General features: G+C 38.2%; 1 protein-coding gene across 1 annotated transcript in view; it reads right to left on the minus strand.

Annotated features, from left to right (window-relative positions):
- The window catches only part of CCDC7 (coiled-coil domain containing 7), a 443,154-nt gene that overhangs the window by 349,423 nt on the left and 67,572 nt on the right, over positions 1-26,159 (minus strand). The window contains exons 10-11 of the mRNA XM_044226418.1: positions 1,131-1,161; positions 617-706 (exon numbers count right to left, since the gene is read on the minus strand). Coding sequence (XP_044082353.1) covers positions 617-706; positions 1,131-1,161 — 121 coding nt within the window. The remainder of the gene's footprint in view (positions 1-616; positions 707-1,130; positions 1,162-26,159) is intronic.

The following is a 26,159-nucleotide window of genomic DNA, read 5'->3' on the forward strand; positions in this document are numbered from 1 at the left end:
AACGAAATCTTGCCATTTGTGACAACATGGATGGAACTAGAGCGTATCATGCTTAGCGAAATAAGTCAAGCGGAGAAAGACAACTATCATATGATCTCCCTGATATGAGGGAGTGGTGATGCAACATGGGGGCTTAAGTGGGTAGGAGAAGAATCCATGAAACAAGATGGGATAGGGAGGGAGACAAACCATAAGTGACTCTTAATCTCACGAAACAAACTGTGGGTTGCTGGGGGGAGGGGGGTTGGGAGAAGGGGAGTAGGGTTATGGACATTGGGGAGGGTATGTGCTTTTGGGTAAATTGGAAGGGGAGATGAACCATGAGAGACTATGGACTCTGAAAAACAATCTGAGGGGTTTGAAGTGGCGGGGGGGTGGGAGGTTGGGGGTACCAGGTGGTGGGTATTATAGAGGGCACAGCTTGCATGGAGCACTGGGTGTGGTGAAAAAATAATGAATACTGTTTTTCTGAAAATAAATAAATTGAAAAAAAATTAAAAAAAAAGAAATATAAAAAAATGTATTATAGAACATTTAAATATATCTTTAACTTCTATCCTACAAAATAAGGTTTTTTAGGTATTCTACCATTTTCAGACACTAAAATTGAACTAACCTCAGGATTCTTTAACTTCTGTAGTTCACTTTCCAGCCCTAATTTCTCCTCTAATAACACTTGAAAGTTACTTTCCATTTGTTTGTATTTCTGAAAGCAAATATTATAATTTTAGTAACAATGAAAAGCATACATTTCAATATAGACAAATTATTGGGACACTTAATTATTAAAGTCTTCATTAACTCATGAAAATAATGAACCATTGGTATTAATCTGCATTATGAATGATAATTGGGGCTCAAAGAGGCAAACAAACTAGAAGTAACAATGAATAGAAATTTAGAAGACTATGGGGTATTAAAGTTCAATATTTCATAAATGAAGTGTTTTTGAGTGATAATAAAGTCTAGTAAAATCAAAAAAAGACAAAGCTTCCCAGCTCACATATGCATAGAAATTTCTTAAATAAACTGAGGAAGTACTGAATCTTTAAGATTATGCATCCTGATAATTTCTAGAGTCTAACATTATCAAGGGCAAAGTATAATTTCAAACAGAGTGCTATACTTACAGCTTCTAACAAACTTTGATCACTCACAGCTCTGAAAAACAAACCAAAAATATCTATAATGTATTATCCTTTTACATTTATATTTTTACTATGTAACATACTTATATATTTATAAGGTAATATAATAAAGGTTAAAGTACAGTTTGACTACCATTCCAAAAAATCCAATCCTATCTCTAGAGATTATTAGATTTTTGTGTATCTCTTCAGAACTTGTTTGATGTATTCATAAAATGCTACACATACCTATTTAATTACATAATTTTTGTTAGTGGGTCAGGTGACTGTTTTGTTTTCTTTTTGCACATAAATGACATCAATGTATACATTGTCCTAAACTTATTTTCACTTAATACAACATCTAAGATCTACTTATATTAGTAATACAGGCATATTTCACTCCTTTTAAATACCACTTATTGTTCCACAGCAGGATTTGGCAAAGTTTTTATATTAAGAGCCAGATAGGAAATATTTTAGACTTTGTAGGTCATATGGTCAGTCAACTATCCCAACTCAGCAAAACAGCCATAGATGATAGGTAAATGAATGGGTCTAGCTAGATTTGACTCATGGGCTGCAGTTTGCTGAATACTGTTCTAAGGTGTGGGTAAACTATAGATTTTTTTTGACAAATGAGTTATTTATTATAATTCAGATTTTTTAAGCTTTAAGATACAAGTAACATACCATAAAATTCATTTATTTAAAGTGTACAGTTCAATGGGTTTTAATAGATTCACCAAGTTGAGCATCTATTTTAACTAATTTTAGAACATTTAATGACCTCAAAAAGAAACTCTACCCATTAACAGTCACTCCTCATTCTTCCCAGCACTGCCTCAACACTGGCAGACACTTATCTACTTTCTGTCTCTAGAGATTTGACTCTCTGGATATTTCATTTAAATAAAAATATATAGTATATGGTCTTTTGAAACTGGTTTCTTACATTTAGTATAATGCTTTCAAGGTTCATCCATGTTGTAGCATATATCAGTGCTGTGTTCCTTTTTACTGCCAAATATTATTCCACTGTATAGGTGTATATATTTTATTTATTCTTTCACCAGTTTGTGGGTACTTAAATAGTTTCCACTTTGGGGCTATTATGAATAATGCTACTATGAATATCCATGTACAAGTTTTTGCTTATATATGTTTTCAATCACTCAGGTATAAACCTAGGAATAGAATTCTGGGTTTCAGTATATATAGAATATACTGAGTTTGTATTTAACATTTTGAAGAACTGACAAACTGGTTTCCATAGCAGACAGAGCACTTCAATTCCACCAGTAATGTACGAGGGTCCCAACTCCTCCACATCCTTGCCAACAATTGTTACAGTCGTCTTTTTTTCCTTATAGCCATCCTAAGGGGTGTGAAGTAGTACATCACTGCAGTGTTGATTTGAAAGTGCCTAATGACAATGATGTTAAACATCATTTCATGTGCTTATTGACCATTGATATATCTTGCTTCAGAAAATGTATAATCAGATTATTTGCCAATTTTTAATTTGGGTTATTTATCTTCTTATTATTAAGGCATAAGAGTTTATATATTCTGGATACAAGTCCCTTATCAAATATATGATTTGTGAATAGTTTTTGCAATCTGAGTTACCTTTTCACACTCTTGATGTATCATATGTAGTACAAAAGTTTTTAATTTTATGAAAGTCAACTTAACTATTTTTTCGTTTGTTGGTTGTGCTTTTGGTGTCCTATTTAAGAAGCCAGTACCCTACTCAAGGCCACAAAGATTTATTCCTACGTTTCTTCTAAAAGGCTTATAGTTTTAGCTCTTAAATTTAGGTCTCTGATAATTTTTGAGTTAGTTCTAGTGGATGGCATAAAGAAAGGATGCAACTTCATTCTTTCACGTATGGATATCCCAGTCCAAGTATCGAAGTATCAGTTATTAAAAAGACTACTCTTTCCACAGATGATATAGCTGATAAAAGGTGAATACCCAAAATATATAAAGAATTTACAGAAGTCAACAACAAAAAACAAAGTCTGATTTTTAAATGGGCAAAAGAAATGAATAAACATTTTTCCAAAGACCATACACATGGCAAACAGACAAATGAAAAAATACTCAATAACACTAATCATTGGGGAAACACAAATCAAAACCACAGTAAGATATCACCTCCAACCTCCTATAATGGCAAAAAAAAAAAAAAAAAACACAAGAAAGAACAAGCACTTGGGAGGATGGAGAAAAAGAAATCCTTGTGTACTTTTTTTTCCCCCAATTTATTTATTTTCAGAAAAACAGTATTCATTATTTTTTCACCACACCCAGTGCTCCATGCAAGCTGTGCCCTCTATAATACCCACCACCTGGTACCCCAACCTCCCACCCCCCCCGCCACTTCAAACCCCTCAGACTGTTTTTCAGAGTCCATAGTCTCTCATGGTTCACCTCCCCTTCCAAGTCCTTGTGTACTTTTGGGGGGAATGCAAAGTGGCACAGCCACTGTGGAAAACAGTATGGAAGTTCTTCAAAAAATTAAACATAGAACTAACTACCTTACAAATCCAGTTATCACACTACTGAGAATTTAACCAAAGAATACAAAAACACTAAAGGAAAGATACACCCCTATTGCAGCACTATTTATAATAGCCAAACTATGGAAGCAACCAAAGTGCCCATCAATAGATGAACTGATGGGTAGATTGGAAGGGGAGGTGAACCATGAGAGACTATGGACTCTGAAAAACAGTCTGAGGGCTTTGAAGTGGCGGGGGGGTGGGAGGTTGGGGTACCAGGTGGTGGGTACTATAGAGGGCACGGCTTGCATGGAGCACTGGGTGTGGTGAAAAAATAATGAATACTGTTTTTCTGAAAATAAATAAATTGGAAAAAAAAGAGAAGATGTATAGATACAGATGATATAGATATAGGTAATAGATAGATATACATTCAATGGAATATTATTCAGTCATATGAAGAATGAAATGTTGCCATTTGCAACAACATGGATCTAGAGAAAACAATGCTAACTGAAATATGTCAGAGAAGCACAAGATATCATATGATTTCATTCATATGTGGAATTTAAGAAAACAAATGAACAGAGGAAAAAAGAGAGACAAACCAAGAAACAGATTCCTAAATATAGAGAACAAATTGGTGGTAACCAGAGGCAAGGTGGGTGGGTGGATGATGAAACAGATAAAGGGGATTAAGAAATACACCAAGTGGGGGGGACAAGATGGCGGGGTAGTAGGAAGAGGCGTCTTTTCAGCTGGTACCCCAAAGTGAGCTGATTACCTACCAAAGAACTCTGATCACCCATGAAATCAGCCTGAGATCAGAATTATACACGTCTGGATCTCTACAGGGGCAGAAGACGCCAGTGAGCAGGTAAAGCGGAATGGAACAGCGGACTGATATCGGAAGATAAACAAAAGGGGGAGGGAGCCACCAGAGGCGACGGGTGCAAAAGTAATACCCCAATACGAGCGAGAGTGCCCTGCGTCTGGGGACCAGCATTAACTTGGAGACTGGTTGAAAGCACTCCAAAAGAGCAAAGGATCGCGGGGTCAAATTGTGGGAATCGGGGCGGCTAGGGACAGGGGCTTAAGTCCCCGGTCCCAGACGGCCTCCCCGGCGCGGAGGCAGAGAGAGTGCGGCGGGGAAACCGGCTCCTGGTCCCTAAGCCGCCAGTGCGCCCCAGAGCGCGGGGGTTCCAGCTCCTGTGAGGGGATGGGAGCCGCGCCGGTCTGCAGAACGCGCGCTCGCCCTACCACAAAGCTGGAGATGCGCATGCACGTCCCTCCAGCTCTCCTGGGTTTCTAAGGCCCGGGGGCGCTTCTTGATCCGGGCCATTGTTTCAAAGTCTAAGCTGCGGGCGCGCGAAACTCTTCCCCGGACAGAGGCGCGCAAAAGCCCAGCCTGCGGCTTCCGGACCAGCGCCCCGTTCTCAGTGCCCCAGACGCGCGCCCGACCCACAGCTGCCTCTGAAAAGAGGTGCGCGCAAGCCGGGCACTCCCAGCCCCCGCCGGCGGCAAAATCTCAGTGTACGATCGCTGCTTGGAAACTCTCTGGCGGTCAGGAGCTCCCAGACAGCCGCCACTGCCTTGGCTTTGGGGACGAGCAAAAGATCCTGCGCCCCCAGGGTCTTTAACTTGGAACCTGCACTGCCAGCGTCCAAGGGGGAATTTATTCAGCTTCTGCACCCAGACTGAGGCTTCTCTCTGAGACGGAGATCAGGAAGTGTTCCAGAGTGCACCTTGACTGCACCAGAGTTGATACATCCAGCTACATCTGTTCAGTCTTCTCCCACCAAAATGACTAGGAGGAGGAATGCCCAACAGAAGAAAAATACAGAGGATGGACCTTCTGCAATAGAGCTAACGGCTATCAACATAGACAATATGTCGGAAAGAGAATTCAGGCTAACAATTATCCAGGCAATAGCTAGGTTGGAGAAAGCCATGGATGACCAAACAGAATTGATTAGGGCCGAACTGAAAGCGACCAGACAGGATGTTCACAATGTTAGGGCAGAGCTTAAAGCTACCAGGGAGGAGGTCCACAATGCTCTCAATGAGTTCCAATCCAATCTAAACTCTCTCAAAGCTAGGGTAACTGAGACAGAAGATAGAATTAGTGATCTGGAAGACAAACAGATAGAGAGAAAGGATCAGGAGGAAGCCTGGAACAAACAGCTTAGATCCCACGAAAGCAGAATTAGGGAAATAAGTGATGCCATGAAGCGTTCCAACGTCAGAATTATTGGAATTCCTGAAGGGGAGGAGAAAGAAAGAAGTCTAGAAGATGTCGTGGAACAAGTCCTTCATGAAAACTTTCCGAATCTAGCGAATGAAACCAGCGTTCATGTACTAGAGGCTGAACGGTCTCCACCCAAGATTATACACTCCAAAAAAACATCACGACACCTGATAGTCAAATTGAGAAATTATAATTGTAGGTATAATCTCTTGAAAGCTGCCAGGGCAAAGAGGCTCCTTACTTACAGAGGGAAGCCCATCAGAATAACGTCAGACCTGTCCACAGAGACCTGGCAAGCCAGAAGAGGCTGGCAAGATATATTCAGGGCACTAAATGAGAAGAACATGCAGCCAAGAATACTTTATCCAGCAAGACTGACATTCAAAATGGATGGAGAGATAAAGAGTTTCCAAGACCGGCAAGGCTTAAAAGACTATGCAACCACCAAGCCGATACTGCAGGAAATATTAAGGGGGGTGCTATAAAAGAGGAAAAATCCAAAGAATAGCATTGAACAGAAATATAGAGACAGTCTACAGAAAGAAAGACTTCAAAGGTAACTCGATGTCAATAAAAACGTATCTATCAATAATCACTCTCAATGTGAATGGCCTAAATGCACCCATAAAACGGCACAGGGTTGCAGATTGGATAAAACGACAGGACCCATCCATATGCTGTCTACAAGAGACCCATTTTGAACCTAAAGATACACGCAGACTGAAAGTGAAGGGGTGGAGAAGCATCTTTCATGCCAATGGGACTCAAAAGAAGGCTGGGGTAGCGATTCTCATATCAGATAAATTAGACTTCAAACTAAAGACTGTAGTCAGAGATACAGAAGGACACTACATAATCCTTAAAGGGACTATCCACCAAGATGATCTAACAATTGTAAATATCTATGCTCCCAATATGGGAGCAGCCAATTACTTAAGAAAACTGTTAATCAAGATAAAGAGTCATATTGATATGAATACACTAATCGTAGGTGATCTTAACACGCCTCTTTCAGAATTAGACAGATCATCGAAGCAGAAAATCAATAAAGAAACAAGAGCATTGAATGACACATTGGACCAGATGGACCTCATAGATATATACAGAACATTCCACCCTAAAACAGCAGAATACTCATTCTTCTCAAGTGCACACGGAACCTTCTCCAGAATAGACCACATACTGGGTCACAAATCAGGACTCAGCCGATACCAAAAGACTGAGATTATTCCCTGCATATTATCAGATCACAATGCTTTGAAACTGGAGCTCAATCACAAGGAAAAGTTCCGAAGGAACTCAAACACCTGGAAGCTAAAGACCACCTTGCTTAAGAATGCTTGGATCAACCAGGAGATCAAAGAAGAACTGAAACAATTCATGGAAACCGATGAGAATGAAGACACTTCGGTCCAAAACCTATGGGATACAGCAAAGGCGGTCCTAAGGGGAAAATATATAGCCATCCAAGCCTTGCTCAAAAAAATTGAAAAATCCAGAACACACCAGCTGTCTCTACACCTTAAAGAACTGGAGGATCAACAACAAATCAAACCAACTCCACACATAAGAAGGGAAATCATCAAGATTAGAGCTGAGATCAATGAGGGAGAAACCAGAGATACAGTAGAACATATCAATGAAACTAGAAGCTGGTTTTTTGAAAGAATCAATAAGATCGATAAGCCACTGGCTACACTAATCCAAAAGAAAAGAGAGAAAGGCCAAATTCATAAAATTATGAATGAAAAGGGAGAGATCACAACTAACACCAAGGAAGTAGAAACAATCATCAGAAGTTATTACGAACAGTTATATGCCAATAAGCTTAGCAACCTAGATTAATGGATGCATTCCTGGAAAAATATAAACTACCAAAATTGAACCAGGAAGAAATCGACAACCTGAATAGACCGATATCTAATAACGAGATTGAAGCAGTGATCAAAAATCTCCCAAAAAACAAGAGCCCAGGACCTGACGGATTCCCTGGGGAATTCTACCAAACCTTCCAAGAAGAAATAACACCTATTCTCCTGAAGCTGTTTCAAAAAATTGAAGCAGAAGGAAAACTTCCAGACTCTTTCTATGAAGCCAGCATTACCCTGATCCCCAAACCAGGCAAGGACCATACCAAAAAGGAGAATTTCAGACCAATATCACTGATGAATATGGATGCTAAGATTCTCAACAAGATCCTAGCCAACAGGATCCAACAACACATTAAAAAGATTATCCACCATGATCAGGTGGGATTCATCCCTGGGCTACAAGGATGGTTCAACATTCGTAAATCAATCAATGTGATACAACAAATTAATAGGAGAAGAGAGAAGAACCACATGGTCCTCTCAATTGATGCAGAAAAAGCATTTGACAAAATCCAGCATCCGTTCCTGATTAAAACGCTTCAAAGTATAGGGATAGAGGGAACATTCCTGAACCTCATCAAATCTATCTATGAAAGACGCACAGCAAATATCATCCTCAATGGGAAAAAGCTTGCAGCCTTCCCGTTGAGATCAGGAACAAGACAAGGATGCCCACTTTCACCACTCTTATTCAACATAGTATTAGAAGTCCTAGCAACAGCAATCAGACAACAGAGAGAAATAAAAGGTATCCAAATTGGTAATGAAGAAGTCAAACTCTCTCTCTTCGCAGATGACATGATTCTTTATATGGAAAACCCAAAAGACTCCACCCCCAAACTACTAGAACTCATACAGCAATTCAGCAGCGTGGCAGGATACAAAGTCAATGTGCAGAAATCAGTGGCTTTCTTATACACTAACAATGAAAATACAGAAAGGGAAATTAGAGAATCGATTCCATTTACTATAGCACCAAGAACCATAAGATACCTGGGAATAAACCTAACTAAAGAGGTAAAGGATCTATACTTGAGGAACTATAGAACACTCATGAAAGAAATTGAAGAAGACACAAAAAGATGGAAGACCATTCCATGCTCTTGGATCGGAAGAATAAACATTGTTAAAATGTCTATACTGCCTAGAGCAATCTATACCTTTAATGCCATTCCGATCAAAATTCCACCGGCATTCTTCAAAGAGCTGGAGCAAATAATCCTAAAATTTGTATGGAATCAGAAGAGACCCCGAATCGCTAAGGAAATGTTGAAAAACAAAAATAAAGCTGGCGGCATCACCTTACCTGATTTCAAGCTTTATTATAAAGCTGTGATCACCAAGACAGCATGGTACTGGCATAAAAACAGACACATAGACCAGTGGAACAGAGTAGAGAGCCCAGATATGGACCCTCAAATCTATGGTCAATTAATCTTCGACAAAACAGGAAAAAATATACAGTGGAAAAAAGAGAGTCTCTTCAATAAATGGTGCTGGGAAAACTGGACAGCTATATGTAGAAGAATGAAACTCGACCATTCTCTTACACCGTACACAAAGATCAACTCAAAATGGATAAAAGACCTCAACGTGAGACAGGAATCAATCAGAATCTTAGAGGAGAACATAGGCAGTAATCTCTTCGATATCAGCCACAGCAACTTCTTTCAAGATACGTCTCCAAAGGCAAAGGAAACAAAAGCGAAAATAAACTTCTGGGACTTCATCAAAATCAAAAGCTTCTGCACAGCAAAGGAAACAGTCAAAAAAACAAAGAGGCAACCCACGGAATGGGAGAAGATATTTGCAAATGACAGTACAGACAAAAGGTTGATATCCAGGATCTATAATGAACTCCTCAAACTCAACCCACACGAAACAGACAAACACATCAAAAAATGGGCAGAAGATATGAACAGACACTTCTCCAATCAAGACATACAAATGGCTATCAGACACATGAAAAAATGCTCATCATCATTAGCCCTCAGGGAGATTCAAATTAAAACCACATTGAGATATCACCTTACACCAGTTAGAATGGCCAAAATTAACAAAACAGGAAACAACATGTGTTGGAGAGGATGTGGAGAAAGGGGAACCCTCTTCCACTGTTGGTGGGAATGCAAGTTGGTGCAGCCTCTTTGGAGAACAGTGTGGAGATTCCTCAAGAAATTAAAAATAGAGCTTCCCTATGACCCTGCAATTGCACTCCTGGGTATTTACCCCCAAAGACACAGATGTCGTGAAAAGAAGGGCCATCTGTACCCCAATGTTTATAGCAGCAATGGCCACAGTCGCCAAACTATGGAAAGAACCAAGATGCCCTTCAACGGATGAATGGATAAGGAAGATGTGGTCCATATACACTATGGAGTATTATGCCTCCATCAGAAAGGACGAATATCCAACTTTTGTAGCAACATGGACGGGACTGGAAGAGATTATGCTGAGTGAAATCAGTCAAGCAGAGAGAGTCAATTATCATATGGTTTCACTCATTTGTGGAGCATAACCAATAGCATGGAGGACAAGGGGCGTTAGAGAGTAGTAGGGAATTTGGGTAAATTGGAAGGGGAGGTGAACCATGAGAGACTCTGGACTCTCAAAAACAGTCTGAGGGGTTTGAAGTGGCGGGGGGGGGTGGGAGGTTGGGGTACCAGGTGGTGGGTATTATAGAGGGCACAGCTTGCATGGAGCACTGGGTGTGGTGAAAAAATAATGAATACTGTTTTTCTGAAAATAAATAAATTCGGAGGAAAAAAAAAAAAAAAAAAAAAAAGAAATACACCAAGTAATATATAGAATTGTTGAATCATACTGTACACCTCTGAAACTAATATGAGACTACTTTAATTATAATTGAATAAAAAATAAAAATTAAAAAAAATTATTCTTTTCTCCACTGAATTGTGTTGGTCTTCCTGCTAAAAACCAATTGACCTGGGTGGCTGGGTGACCAACGGTGCCTGGGTGGCTCGTGGGTTAAAGCCTCTGCCTTCAGCTCAGGTCATGATCCCAGAGTCCTGGGATCGAGCCCCACGTCGGGCTCTCTGCTCAGCAGGGAACCTGCTTCCTCCTCCTCTCTCTCTCTGCATCTCTGCCTACTTGTGATCTCTGTCTGTCAAATAAATAAATACAATCGTTTAAAAAAATCAATTTTCAGCATAACAGTATATGCTGAAAATAAATAAATTTAATTTAAAAAAATCAATTAACCATAAATGTAAGGGTTTCTGGACATTCAGTTTTATCCCACTGATGTATATAGGTCTAACCTTATGCCAGTACTACATTGTCTTGATTACTACAACCTTGTATTAAGTTTTAACATTAGTTAAATGTAAAAAATAATTAAAATAATAATGAAATTAATTAAACTTGAGTCCTCCAACTTTGTTCTTAAGATTTCTTTGGCTATTCTGGATTCCTTGCATTTCTTTTTTTTTTTTTTTTTGGTTTTAGAACTAATATTCACTTTATTAAGGTTATAAACTAAGAACCATAGTTTTCCCTGGATTCCTTGCATTTCTACATGAATTTTAGGATCAGCTTGTCAGTTCACCAAAAAGAAAGCGGAGATTTTGATATAGATTGCATTGAATCTGTAGATCAATTTGCAGAGCACTGCCATTTTAAGATTATTAGATCTAACAGCCCATGAAAATGGAATGTCTATCCATTTAATTAGGTCTTCTTTAAGTTCTTTAAATGTTTTGCAGTTTCCATTGCAAAAGAAGTCTTACACTTCTTTTGTTAAATTCTTTCTTGTTGTCTGCAATGCTATTTTAAATGGAGTTGTTTTCTTTCATTTGTGGAATGTTGATCACCATATATTAGTTTCCTAAGACTGCTGTTACAAAGTATCACAATCTGGGTAACTTAAAGCAACAAAAATTTATGCTCTTACAGTTCTAGAGACCATAAATCTAAAATTAAGTTGTTAGGATCATGCTCCCTCTGAAAGTTCTAAAGAAGAATCCCTGTTTTCCTCTTCTAGTTTCTAGTAATCCCTGGTACTCTTTGGATTGTAGTAGCATAAATCCAACCTCTGCCTCCATAATCTCTTTCCTCTTTGGGTACTGTCTTCTCCAGTTATTACAAGGATACCAGTCATTTTGGAATAAGGGCCAATCCTATCCCACTACGACCTCCTCTTAATTAATTTTATCTATAATGACCCTATTTGAAAATAACTTCATTATGAGATACTAGGAGTTAGAGCTTCAACATAACTCTTTGCGGGACACAATTTAACCTGTGACAGTTAGTGCATAGAAACAAAATTGATTTTTATTTATAAATCTTGTATGCTGCAAAATGTGAATTCACTTATTTCTTCATATAGATTTTAGTGGATCCCTTAAGATTTTCTATACACAAGATCATTACAACTACAAAAAGAGGTCTTGTTTTACTTCTAACTTTCCAATATGAACACCTTTCATTCCTTTTCTTCTCTAGTTGCCCTGGCTAGAACCTGTACTACAATGGTGAATAGATGTGGTAAGAATGTCCTGTTTTCTTCCTGATCTTAGAATGTATTAAGTCTTTCACCATTAAGCATAGTGTTAACTATGAGTTTTCATAGATAGCTTTTATCAGATTAAGGAAGCTCCCTTCTGTTCCTAGGTTGAGAAGTATTAAGTATTTTTATCATAAAATGTTAGGATTTTGTCAAGTGCTTTTACTTTGTCTAGTAAGCTGATCATGTGATTTTTTTTTTTTTTTTGGTCCTTCATTCAATCAGTACTGTGTATTACATTAATTGATATTTGCATTTTAAACCAACCTTGCATTCCTTGGATAATTTCGCTTGCTTGTGTATAACCTAGTTTGTATATTGCTAGATTCAATTTGGTAATATTTTGCTGCTTTTTGCTGGATTTTGGCATTTGTATTCATAACATATTAGTCTATAATTTTATTTTCTCGTGATATTATTGTCTGATTTTGATATTAGAGTAATACTAGCCTCATGGAATGAACTGAGAAGTGTTAACTCCTCTTCTACATTTTGGAAAACTTGTGAAGGTATGATATTAATTCCTCTTTAAATATTTTATAGAATATAGTAAAGTCCTCTAGTCTGAGCATTTCTTGGTGGAAGCTAACTTAGGTACTAATCAAGTCTTTTTACTTGTTAAATTTCCATCCAGATTTTCTAGTTCTTCTTGTATCAATTCAGTTTGTGTCTTTCTAGAAATCTGTCCATATCATCTAAGTTATCTAATTTGTTGTCATACAGTTGTTTATAGTATTCCCATATAATCCTTTTACTATAGATTAATGAGCCATGCTCCTAATAAAAATTGGAATTCTTTTTTTGCTATGATCAGAGTTATGTGATAAATTCCTTTTTACATATGCCTCCTTGAATATATTCCTTTTTCTAAGGTAGGAAAAAGCATACTTATGTATGCTACCTAAGTGTACCTTTTTGTTGCTATTGTTAAACAAATTGTGCTAAACTGTCCTTAAAAATGGGCAATTCCTTTTGCACTGGCATTTCAAAAGTATTCATTGTCCTTCAGCTCTGTCAGGATTAGCTCCATCAGGATTTTTTTTTAATATTTTATTTATTTATTTGACAGAGAGGGTGAGCACAGGCAGATAGAGTGGCAGGCAGAGGGAGAAGCAGGCTCCCTGCTGAGCAAGGAGCCCGATGTGGGACTCAATCTCCGCATGACCTGAGCTGAAGGCAGCTGCTTAACCAACTGAGCCACAGAGGCATCCCATTATCAGGATTTGATATTAGAAAATTTTTACTTTTTGTTAAACCTATGGCAAAAAAAAAAAAAATCACTAATGTTTTGCTTTCTATTTCCCTGATCACAAGTCAGACTGAGAAGCTCCTAAAACATTTATTACTCACTTTTTTTTGTCTCTTCCTATTTTTTGAAGTTTGTTTATTTTTTCAGGAATTATCTATTACTATCATCATTCCATTCTACTGCATAAGCACAAAGATTTTCTTTTTTTATTATTTATTTTTATAAACATAAAATATATTTTTATCCCCAGGGGTATAGGTCTGTGAATTGCCAGGTTTACACACTTCACAGCACTCACCAAAGCACATACCCTCCCCAATGTCCATTACCTCACCCCCCTTCTACCAACCTCCCTCCCCCCAGCAACCCTCAGTTTGTTTTGTGAGATTAAGAGTCATTTATGGTGGGGTGCCTGGGTGGCTCAGTGGGTTAAAGCCTCTGCCTTTGGCTCAGGTCGTGATCCCAGGGTCCTGGGATCGAGCCCCGCATCAGGCTCTCTGCTTAGCGGGGAGCCTGCTTCCTCCTCTATCTGACTGCCTCTCTGCCTACTTGTAATCTCTGTCTGTCGGATAAATAAATAAAATTTTTTAAAAAAGAGTCACTTATGGTTTGTCTCCCTCCCAATCCCATCTTGTTTCATTTATTCTTCTTCTACCCCCTTAACCCCCCATGTTGCATCACCACTTCCTCACATCAGGGAGATCATATGATAGTTGTCTTTCTCCGCTTGACTTATTTTGCTAAGCATGATACCCCTAGTTCCATCCACATTGTCACAAATGGCAAGATTTCATTTCTTTTGATGGCTGCATAGTATTCCATTGTGTATATATACCACATCTTCTTTATCCATTCACCTGTTGATGGACATCTAGGTTCTTTGCATAATTTGTCTATTGTAGACATTGCTGCTATAAACATTCAGGTGCACGTGCCCCTTAGGATCACTACGTTTGTATCTTTAGGGTAAATACCCATTAGTGCAATTGCTGAGTCATAGGGTAGTTCTATTTTCAACATTTTGAGGAACCTCCATGCTGTTTTCCAGAGTGGTTGCACCAGCTTGCATTCCCACCAACAGTGTAGGATGGTTCCCCTTTCTCCGCATCCTCTCCAGCATCTGTCATTTCCTGACTTGTTAATTTTAGCCATTCTGACTGGTGTGAAGTGATATCTCATTGTGGTTTTGATTTGTTGGCCATCTGGATGTCTTCTTTGCAGAAATGTCTGTTCATGTCCTCTGCCCATTTCTTGATTGGATTATTTGTTCTTTGGGTATTGAGTTTGCTAAGTTCTTTATAGATTTTGGATGCTAGCTTTTTATCTGATATGTTGTTTGCAAATATCTTCTCCCATTCTGTCAGTTGTCTTTTGGTTTTGTTAACTTTTTCCTTTGTTGTGCAAAAGCTTTTGATCTTGATAAAATCCCAATAGTTCATTTTTGCCCTCGCTTCCCTTGCCTTTGGCGATGTTCCTAGGAAGATGTTGCTGTGGATGAGGTCAAAGACATTGCTGCCTGTGTTCTCTTCAAGGATTTTGATGGATTCCTGTCTCACATTGAGGTCCTTAATCCATTTTGAGTCTATTTTTGTGTGTGGTGTAAGGAAATGGTCCGATTTCATTTTTCTGCATGTGGCTGTCCAATTTTCCCAACACCATTTATTGAAGAGACTGTCTTTTTTCCATTAGACATTCTTTCCTGCTTTGTCAAAGATTAGTTGACCATAGAGTTGAGGGTCTATTTCTAGGCTCTCTATTCTGTTCCATTGATCTATGTGTCTGTTTTTGTGCCAGTACCATGCTGTCTTCATGATGACAGCATTGTAATAGAGCTTGAAGTCCGGAATTGTGATGCCACCCACTTTGGCTTTGTTTTTCAATATCCCTTTGGCTATTCAAGGTCTTTTCTGGTTCCATATAAATTTTAGGATTATTTTTTCAATTTCTTTGAAAAAAATGGATGGCATTTTGATAGGAATTGCATTAAATGTGTAGATTGCTTTAGGTAGCATAGACATTTTCACAATATTTATTCTTCTAATCCAGGAGCATGGAACATTTTTCCATTTCTTTAGCACAAAGATTTTCTTACAATTCACTGCTTATCTTTTAACTTTGATTCATCTTTGAACAAGAAGTTTTAAATTTTGATAGTCAAATGCCTTCCCTACTTGTACAATTTTGTGTTCCTACACTTAGGTTTAAAATCAACATTAAATTTAGTTTTTTTGAATCTATAAGAAACCTCCATTATGTTTTGGCCAATTGGATACTTTTACCTTGTCAGTGTCCTACCCAGCCACTAAAATTTTAGACTTTGAATTTGCCACATGGAAGTTATGACTCTTCCGCCTTCAACATAACTATAACTACCTGTGATACATGTACCTAGACTGAAGACAGCTTTAAAGGCAAGACAGTCTACTATCCTAACTTTTGACTCCTATGCCTTCTTAGAAAAAAACATCATGATGGATTTCTTAATAGGCTTATTAAGAAACCAACAGGGGGCGCCTGGGTGGCTCAGTGGGTTAAGCCGCTGCCTTCGGCTCAGGTCATGATCTCAGGGTCCTGGGATCGAGTCCCGCATCGGGCTTTCTGCTCAGCGGGGAGCCTGCTTCCTCCTCTCTCTCTCTCTCTGCCTGCCTCTCTGCCTACTTGTGATCTCTGTCTGTCAAATAAATAAATAAAATCTTAAAAAAAAAAAAGAAAAAAAAAGAAACCAACAGGACCACACATGATCCTGTTGGTGGGCAATGTTGACATCCCCAAGACTGGACATTAGCTCTCAGCACTCTGTTCACTAATAGAAGTATTTTGCCTTCACAAACCATTCTATAATCCAATTTAATTAGAATCCCAATCTGTCCCATAATTGGAGAAAGAAATTTTCAAAGTCCCCTGGGTCTATGCTTGCTTGTCCATTTCCCAATACCCACAGACCAACAGCTAGACAATACACTGAATAGACCCAGAAAAATAGGTCTATTAACTTCCAAAAAAACAGCACAATAGCCCTATCATGGTATGTATAATTCACACATGATAATGAAATATAATCCCTTTTTCTATATGTTATCCTGTGTTAATATGGCTTTCATCCTGCTATATATGCTCACCACTGAGCACCTCAGAAATAGACCCCCCTCCTTCTTCTGGAAACCACCCTTCCGTATCCCTCTGAATTAATACAATTTCTGAAAAAGTACATTTGACTCTATGTCTTTAACTACAGTCGATTGTTCAGTCCAGAAATAGGCAATTATCACTTATCTCTCTAGTTGCATGAATGATTTTCTCACCTAGGACTTTTAGGTATGGGAAATTCAAATATTATCTTTCAAAGTGACTAAAACTGAAAGATTAAGCCTTGGGAAAGTCAGCAGTCATGGCTTTCCACCTTTGGCAAAAATAAATAAGTAAATAAATAAAAAAGAGAATAGAAAGAAAGAAGAGATCTGCAACAGAAGAAAATGAAGCTCAAGTACAGAGAAGAAAACAGTATCTTGAGAGTGTTCAAATTCTGGTTTATAATTGTTCCTGAGATTGAGCCATACTGCTGTTGTTAGGTTTAGTGAGATACCCAGATACTTATAATAAAATCTGTCTTTTGTCAGAAAAATTTGAGTTGGGATTTTGTCCCACGCACTCAGTCACAAGGTAGAAGTTCAATAAAGAGAAGATGTTCTAAACATTTTAGTATAGTTTTAAGCTTTGGTGCCTTCCGAAGTATAAATGCTACAGACTTACAAAAAATTAAACTTTTAGTTTCTTTCCATTTCCTTAACATATTTAGTTCTGTGCATTTCAAACAATAAATTTTGTTGCAGTCCCTCTAACTGAACATGGAAAATTATGACCTAAACAAAAAATTTAACTGAAAAAAGTTTTTATTATGTAAAATTTTAAATAGCTAATCAAATTAAGTAGCTAATCAAATTTTGAACTTTTTGAACAGTTTCATCATTACAGTTCTGAAGTTATTTATTTAAATTCAAGTAGGCAACATATAGTACATCATTAGTTTTAGATGTAGTGTCTAATAATTCATTGGTTGCATACTTAAGAGACTCTCAAGATTTTTCTATCTCTCTGATGATTTCCCATTCAGTACTCCCTCTCTTCCCTTACAATCCTCTGCACTGTTTCTTACATTCCACGTATGAGTGAAACCATATTGTCTTTCTCTGATTGACTTATTTTTCTCAACATTATACCTTCCAGTTCCATCCATGCTGATGTAAATGGTAGGTATGCATCTTTTCTGATGGCTGAGTAATATTCCATTGTATATATAAACCACATCTACTTTATCCATTTATCTGTCAATGGACATCTTGGCTCTTTCCACATTTTGGTTATTATGGACATTTCTGCTATAAACACTGGGGTACAGGTACCCCTTTGGATCAACGCATTTGTATATTTGGGGTAAATAACTAATAGTGCAATTTCTGGGTCATCGGGTACCTCTATTTTTAACTTCTTGAGGAACCTCCATACTGTTTTCCAGAGTAGCTGTACCAGTTTGCATTCACACCAATGGCGTGAGAGAGTTCCCCTTTCTCTGCATCCTCACCAATATTTGTTGTTTCCTGTCTTGTTAATTTTAGCCATTCTGACTGGCATGAGGTGGTATCTCATTGTGGTTTTGATTTGTATTTCCCTGATGCCAAGTGATATGCAGCATTTTTTCATGTGTCTGTTGGCCATTTGGATGTCATCTTTGAAGACGTCTGTTCATGTCTTCTGCCAATTTCTTGACTGGATTATTTGTTTTATGAGTGTTGAGTTTGATAGGTTCTTTATAGATCTTGGACACTAGCTCTTTATCTGATATGTCATTTGTTAATATCTTCTCCCATTCTGTAGGTTAACCTTTAGTTTTGCTGACTGTTTCCTTTGCTATGCAGAAGTTTTTATCTTGATTAAGTTCCAACACTCCAATTTTGCTTTAGTTTCCCTTGCCTTTGGAGACATGTCTTGCAATAAGTTGCTGCAGCCAAGGTCGAAGAGGTTGCTGCCTGTGTTCTCCTCTAGGATTTTACGGATTCCTTTCTCACGTTTAGGTCTTTCATCCACTTTATCTTTGTGTATGGTATAAGAAAATGATCCAGTTTCTTTCTTCTACATGTGGCCGTCTATCTTTCCAAGACCATTTATTAAAGAGACTATCCTTTTCCACTGGACATTCTTTCCTGCTTTGTCAAAGATTAGTTGACCATAGAGTTGAGAGTCCATTTCTTGCTTCTCTATTCCATTCCACTGATATATGTGTGTTTTTGTGCCAGTATCATAATGATTTGATGATCACAGCTTTGAATACAGCTTGAAGTCTTTTTTTTTTCAATTTATTTATTTTCAGAAAAACAGTATTCATTATTTTTTCACCACACCCAGTGCTCCATGCAAGCCGTTGCCCTCTATAATACCCACCACCTGGTACCCCAACCTCCCACCCCCCCCCGCCACTTCAAACCCCTCAGATTGTTTTTTAGAGTCCAGATTCTCTCATGGTTCACCTCCCCTTCCAATTTACCCAAATTCCCTACTCCTCTCTAACGCCCCTTGTCCTCCATGCTATTGGTTATGCTCCACAAATAAGTGAAACCATATGATAATTGACTCTCTCTGCTTGACTTATTTCACTCAGCATAATCTCTTCCAGTCCCGTCCATGTTGCTACAAAAGTTGGGGATTCATCCTTTCTGATGGAGGCATAATACTCCATAGTGTATATGGACCACATCTTCCTTATCCATTCATCCGTTGAAGGGCATCTTGGTTCTTTCCATAGTTTGGCGACTATGGCCATTACTGCTATAAACATTGAGGTACAGATGGCCCTTCTTTTCACGACATCTGTATCTTTGGGGTAAATACCCAGGAGTGCAATTGCAGGGTCATAGGGAAGCTCTATTTTTAATTTCTTGAGGAATCTCCACACTATTCTCCAAAGAGGCTGCACCAACTTGCATTCCCACCAACAGTGTAAGAGGGTTCCCCTTTCTCCACATCCTCTCCAACACATGTTGTTTCCTGTTTTGTTAATTTTGGCCATTCTAACTGGTGTAAGGTGATATCTCAATGTGGTTTTAATTTGAATCTCCCTGAGGGCTAATGATGATGAGCATTTTTTCATGTGTCTGATAGCCATTTGTATGTCTTGATTGGAGAAGTGTCTGTTCATATCTTCTGCCCATTTTTTGATGTGTTTGTCTGTTTCGTGTGGGTTGAGTTTGAGGAGTTCATTATAGATCCTGGATATCAACCTTTTGTCTGTACTGTCATTTGCAAATATCTTCTCCCATTCCGTGGGTTGCCTCTTTGTTTTTTTGACTGTTTCCTTTGCTGTGCAGAAGCTTTTGATTTTGATGAAGTCCCAGAAGTTTATTTTCGCTTTTGTTTCCTTTGCCTTTGGAGACGTATCTTGAAAGAAGTTGCTGTGGCTGATATCAAAGAGATTTCTGCCTATGTTCTCCTCTAAGATTCTGATGGATTCCTGTCTCACGTTGAGGTCTTTTATCCATTTTGAGTTGATCTTTGTGTACGGTGTAAGAGAATGGTCGAGTTTCATTCTTCTACATATAGCTGTCCAGTTTTCCCAGCACCATTTATTGAAGAGACTGTCTTTTTTCCACTGTATATTTTTTCCTGTTTTGTCGAAGATTAATTGACCATAGAGTTGAGGGTCCATATCTGGGCTCTCTACTCTGTTCCACTGGTCTGTGTGTCTGTTTTTATGCCAGTACCATGCTGTCTTGGTGATCACAGCTTTGTAATAAAGCTTGAAATCAGGTAAGGTGATGCCGCCAGCTTTATTTTTGTTTTTCAACATTTCCTTAGCGATTTGGGGTCTCTTCTGATTCCATACAAATTTTAGGATTATTTGCTCCAGCTCTTAGAAGAATGCCGGTGGAATTTTGATCAGAATGGCATTAAAAGTATAGATTGCTCTAGGCAGTATAGACATTTTAACAATGTTTATTCTTCCGATCCAAGAGCATGGAATGGTCTTCCATCTATTTGTGTCTTCTTCAATTTCTTTCATGAGTGTTCTGTAGTTCCTCAAGTACAGATCCTTTACCTCTTTAGTTAGGTTTATTCCCAGGTATCTTATGGTTCTTGGTGCTATAGTAAATGGAATCGATTCTCTAATTTCCCTTTCTGTATTTTCATTATTAGTGTATAAGAAAGCCACTGATTTCTGCACATTGACTTTGTATCCTGCCACGTTGCTGAATTGCTGTATGAGTTCTAGTAGTTTGGGGGTGGAGTCTTTTTTTTAAGATTTTATTTATTTATTTGACAGAGAAAGACTGAGTGAGAAAGGGAACACAAAAAGGGGGAGTGGGAGAGGGAGAAGCAGGCTTTCCGTGGAGCAGGGAGCCCAATGCGGCACTAGACCCCAGAACCCTGGGATCATGACGCTTAAAGACTGAGCCACCCAGGTGCCCCATAGCTTGAAGTCTTTTTTTTTTTTTAAGATTTTTATTTATTTATTTGACAGAGAGAGAGAGATCACAAGTAGGCAGAGAGGCAGTCAGAGAGAGAGGAAGGGAAGCAGGCTCCCTGCTGAGCAGAGAGACCGATGTGGGGCTCAATCCCAGGACCCCAGGATCATGACCTGAGCCAAAGGCAGAGGCTTAACCCACTGAGCCACCCAGGCGCCCAAAGTCTTAATAAATTAAATTATTAATTTAAATAATTAAATTGTGATGCCACAACTTTGGTTTTCCTTTTCAATATTCCTCTAGCTATTTGGGGTTTTGGGTTTTGTTTTGGTTTGGTTCCATACAAATTTTAGGATTGCTTTTCCAGCTCTGTGAAAAATGCCGATTTTGATAGGGATTGCATTGAATGTGTAGATTGCTCTATGTAGTGCAGACATTTTAACAAAATTTGTTCTTCCAATCCATGAGCATGGATGTTTTTCCATCTCTTTGTGCCTTCCTCAATTTCTTTCATAAGTGTTCTGTAGTTTTTAGAGTACAGATTGTTTACCTCTTTGGTTAGATTTATTCCTATCTTGTGGTTATTGGTACAATTTTAAGTGGGGTAGATTCCTTCTTTTTCTTATGTCTCATTGTTGATGTATAGAAATGCAACTGATCTCTCTGTATTGATTTTATATCCTGCCATGTTACTGAATTGCTGTATGAGTTCTAGCAATTTTGGAGTGAAGTCTTTTGGATTTTCCACATAAAGAACCATGTCATCTGCAGAGTGAGAGTTTAACTTCTTTGCCAATTTGAATGGGTTTTTTTGTTTTTGTTTTTTTCTGAATGCTGAAGCTAGGACTTCTATTACTATGTTGAACAAAAGAGGTGAGAGTGTGAGTCCCTGTCAAGTTCCTGACTTCAAGGAAAAAGCTCTCAGTTCTTCCCTATAGAGGATGATATTTGCTTTGGGGTTTTCATAGATAGTTTATATGATGCTCAGGTATGTTCTCTCTATCCATACACTGTAGAGAATTCAAGAAAAGATGCTATATTTTGTCTAATGCTTTTTCTGCATCCATTTAGAGGATCACATGGTTCTTGTCCTTTCTTCTATTAATGTGATATATTGTGTTGGTTGATGTGTAAATTTTGAACACCCTTGTAGTCCAGGAATAAATCCCACCTCGTCGTGCTGAATAATCCTTTTAATGTACAGCTGGATCCTATTGGCTAGTATTTTGGTGAGAATTTTTACAGCAATGTTCATCAGGGATATTGGTCTATATTTCTCCTTTTTGGTGGCATTTTTGGTTTGGGGGTTAAGGTAATGCTAGCCTCATAAAATGAGCTTATAAGTTTTCCCTCCATATCTATTTCTTGGAACAGTTCTTTTGGTTTCTATTTCACTGACTTCTGTTCTAATTTTTATTATTTCTCTCTGCTTGATTTAGGCTTTATTTGCTGTTCTTTCTCCAGCTCCTTTAAGTTTAGCTTATGTACTTAAGTGTTTTCCAATTTTTTGAGAAAGGCTTGTATTGCTATGTATTACTTCCCTCTTAGGACTACTTTGGCTGTATCCCAACAGTTTTAAACAGTTGTGTTTTCATTTTCATTTCTTTCCATGAATTTTAATCCTTCTTTAATTTCCTGGTTGACCCATTCATTCATTAGTAGGATGCTCTTTAGCCTCCAAATGTTTGCATTCCTTCCAAATTTCCTCTTGTGATTGAGTTCAAGTTTCAAAGCACTGTGATCTGAAAATATGCAGGGAAAAATCTCAATCTTTTGGTACCAGCTGAGACCTGATTTGTGATCCAGTATGTGATCTATACGGAGAATGCTCCATGTGCACTCAAGAAGAATGTGTATTCTGTTGCTTTAGGATGGAATGCTCTGTATATATCTGTGAAGTCCATCTGGTCCAGGATGTCATTCAAAGCTCTTGTTTCCTTGTTGATCTTCTGCTTAGATGATTTGTCCATTGCTGTGAGCAGTGAAGTCCTCTAGTATTATTGTATTATCAATGTGTTTAATTTTATTATTGATTTATATAATTGGCTGCTCCCAAGTTAAAGAGCATAAATATTTATAATTATTAGATTTTTGTAGGATAGAGCCTTTAATTATGACACTATATCATAGTTTCATAGTGTCACCCTTTATTACAGTCTTTGGTTTATAATCTAATTTGTCTGATATAAGGATTGCCACCCAGCTTTCTTTTGATGTCCATTAGCCTGATAAATGATTTTTCAACCCTCCCCCCCCACTTTCAAACTGGAGGTGTCTTTAGGTCTAAAAAGAGTCCATTATAGACAATATATGGATAGGTCTTGCTTTTTTTATCAAATCTTACACCCTGTGTCTTGTGATTGAAGCATTTATCCTATTTACATTCAGAGTAACTATTGAAAGACTCTCTCTTCTACCTCATTTACGCTAGCTGTTAGAGTGTCCATTTTGGACTGCATATCAGTTAAACCATTTTAATTTTAGCCTGGTTAGATTTTATTTCTGCACGAAGAGATTCTCTAATGTCTTCTATGCTTTTTTCAAGCACAGCTAGTAACTTTATAATCATTAACCTGAATTTCAGCCCCAACATTTTACTTACACCCATATCAGTTAGATCTGTAGCAGAGTATTACCTCTGGTTCTTTCTTTTGTAGTAAATTCCTCATTTTAGCCATTTTGCCAAGAGTAGAATAGATGAATGAGAGAACAAAATCAAAAATATCAAGAATGACCCAAGAGAAGTTCACACTAGACAAATCCAAGAGGTTAGAAACCAAAAAAAGAAAAAAAAAAGTGGGGGGGCTATAATCTCACAGGTGGACAAAACAGGGTGATCCACTTGATCCTGGGTGTATTTTGATCCATTTGTTAGAGGACACTAAATACCAAAATTGTAAAGAAAGTAAAATTTTTATATGTACAAAAATAAAATTGGATACAGTGAACAGAAGCCAAAAATGAAGGATATATCTATAAAATGTAAATGTAAAAATGAAAATTAAAAAAAAAATTAAAAACAAAAAGTTGATAAAATAAGAAACTAGTTGAAAAGGAAAAGAAAAGAAAAATTTTAAACTGAAAGACTAAAGACTCATGTAAAAAAGCCTACAATTCTATATACTATTGCCCTTAGTCAGGAATTTTTCAGTTCTGAGTGATCTATAAACTTGGTATTTGTCTGAGGATCCTTCTGGTCTTCTGTGGAAGGGGCCTGATTTACTGATTCTCAGGTGTCTTTGCCTGAGTAGAGCTGAACCGCCCCTTGCCAGGGGGCCAGGCTCAGTATAAGCTGCTTTGGGTTGTTCTATGTGGGTTTTGTTCCCTGAAGGCTTTTTCTACCATTTTAGAGAATGGGAAAAAAGTAAAAAATGGCAACACCTCAATCTCCAGTCCTGGAGCAAAAGATCCTGGCCCCCACTCTTCAGTGTACTCTCAGGGAAAGGCAGTCAATCCCTTTCCTGTAGGCCAAAGTCCCCAGACTCCTGTGGTGCACACCCACACCAGTCCTCCCAGAGGAGGGTGAGGTGTCTCACTTCCACTCTGCTGTTCACTGGAACCTGCTCAAGGAGCATTTGCCCCATCGTGCATGCACTCCCACTGGTTCTCTCAGGGGCAGGAGCTGGATTTCACAGTGGTTGTCACTCGTTGGGCCCCTGCTCTGACAGCAGTCACTGACTGTGCTGTGGTTTGCAGTTTATGGCAACTCCTAGTTGAGAAGTCACTGAGCAGCTCATTAGCCAGCTTCCCTGCTCCAATGCTAGGGAACTCTGCCACATTTAAGCTCCCCCTTTCTTTCTGTGATGCTGGGGATCCAGAGACCACTCTGTACTACCCAGGATCCCACCCAGCTCTACCACCTTACCACCTTTCAGGCAGAGTTATTCCTCAGCAGACTTCTAAAAATTCCAATTTTGTGCTTCACTGCTATATCAGTTTCTGGTAGCCTATTGACAGAGGTTCCCTCTCCCCATGATTTATCTTCCCATATATCCCCTCAGATTCACATCTCCACACCTCCTACCTCCCAAAAAGTAATCACTTTTCTATTTGTGGAATCACAGCAATTCTTTTCTTACATCTCATGTTGAATTCACATGTGTTCAGAATGATTTGATAGCTACCTAGCTAATTCAAGGTACCAGATAAAACATTGGTGCCCTAATTTTTGGCCATCTTCCCTCCCTCCTACTTCTGAAGTTATTAAAGCTTAAAACTATACTAAGACTTTTGCCACACCCTATCTTTATTTTAACAATTTTCAAGGATGTAATTGTAACAAATTGTATAAGGAGGCATCAATGCAGGCTCTAAGTTCCCAGTATCACATGCCAAAGCAATGGGTGAGGCACTTAAAAAAAAGAACGCAACCAAAAAAGAGCACTGAAACCTTTCACTGATATAGACAATATAAAAGGATCAGGAAAGAAGACTTACAGTATTTCTCTGCAGAGAGCTACTGGGTGCCTTGAGCCATATATACCCTTAAGGGAGAGGAGGATATGCTTGCTTGAGCCATATATATATATATATGTATGCTTGAGCCATATATACCCTTAAGGGAGAGGAGGATATGCTTGCCCTGATCTCAAGCCTAGGGAGAGGCATTTTAAGTAGAATACTTGGAAAATTTGGTGTCTTCTGTAGTTATGGAGAAGGAAGCCAGTGAGAGTCAAGGAAAACTTTTTCTGTATAACTTACCCTTATTCCCTCTCTTCCCAAACACATGGAGAACAGAAACTACAACTAGTTAGTTAGAAAGGAGGTAATGAAAGAGAAAAACCAATCATAACTCCCAGGAGGTTCCAGCTGGTAAACTGGGTGGGAGGAAAAAAAAGAGAAGTCTTAACTTAGAATAAAAATTAAAATATTAACTGTAACATTTGACAGGGAATTTTAATTTCCCAATTAGGACAGTGCTTCTAAGTTAAATTGAATTATTATCTGAGAGTGATCAAAAACGTCATGGTTTACTCTAGTTTTTAATCCAGGAGCAAGGGTAAAATAAGCTTCAATTAACAAATATAAATGAATTGTAAGTGTCCAGATAAAAGTTTGTGACTTTATTCTATAAGACATGTTTTTTCAACATACAAGTTTTGTAACTAATTTAACCTTGGTCACCTGAAAGTCATCCACAGTGACTATTCTAGGTACTTATATAAGTGAAAT

The sequence above is a fragment of the Neovison vison genome, chromosome 12, assembly GCF_020171115.1.
Source record: "Neovison vison isolate M4711 chromosome 12, ASM_NN_V1, whole genome shotgun sequence".
Taxonomy (NCBI): domain Eukaryota; kingdom Metazoa; phylum Chordata; class Mammalia; order Carnivora; family Mustelidae; genus Neogale; species Neogale vison.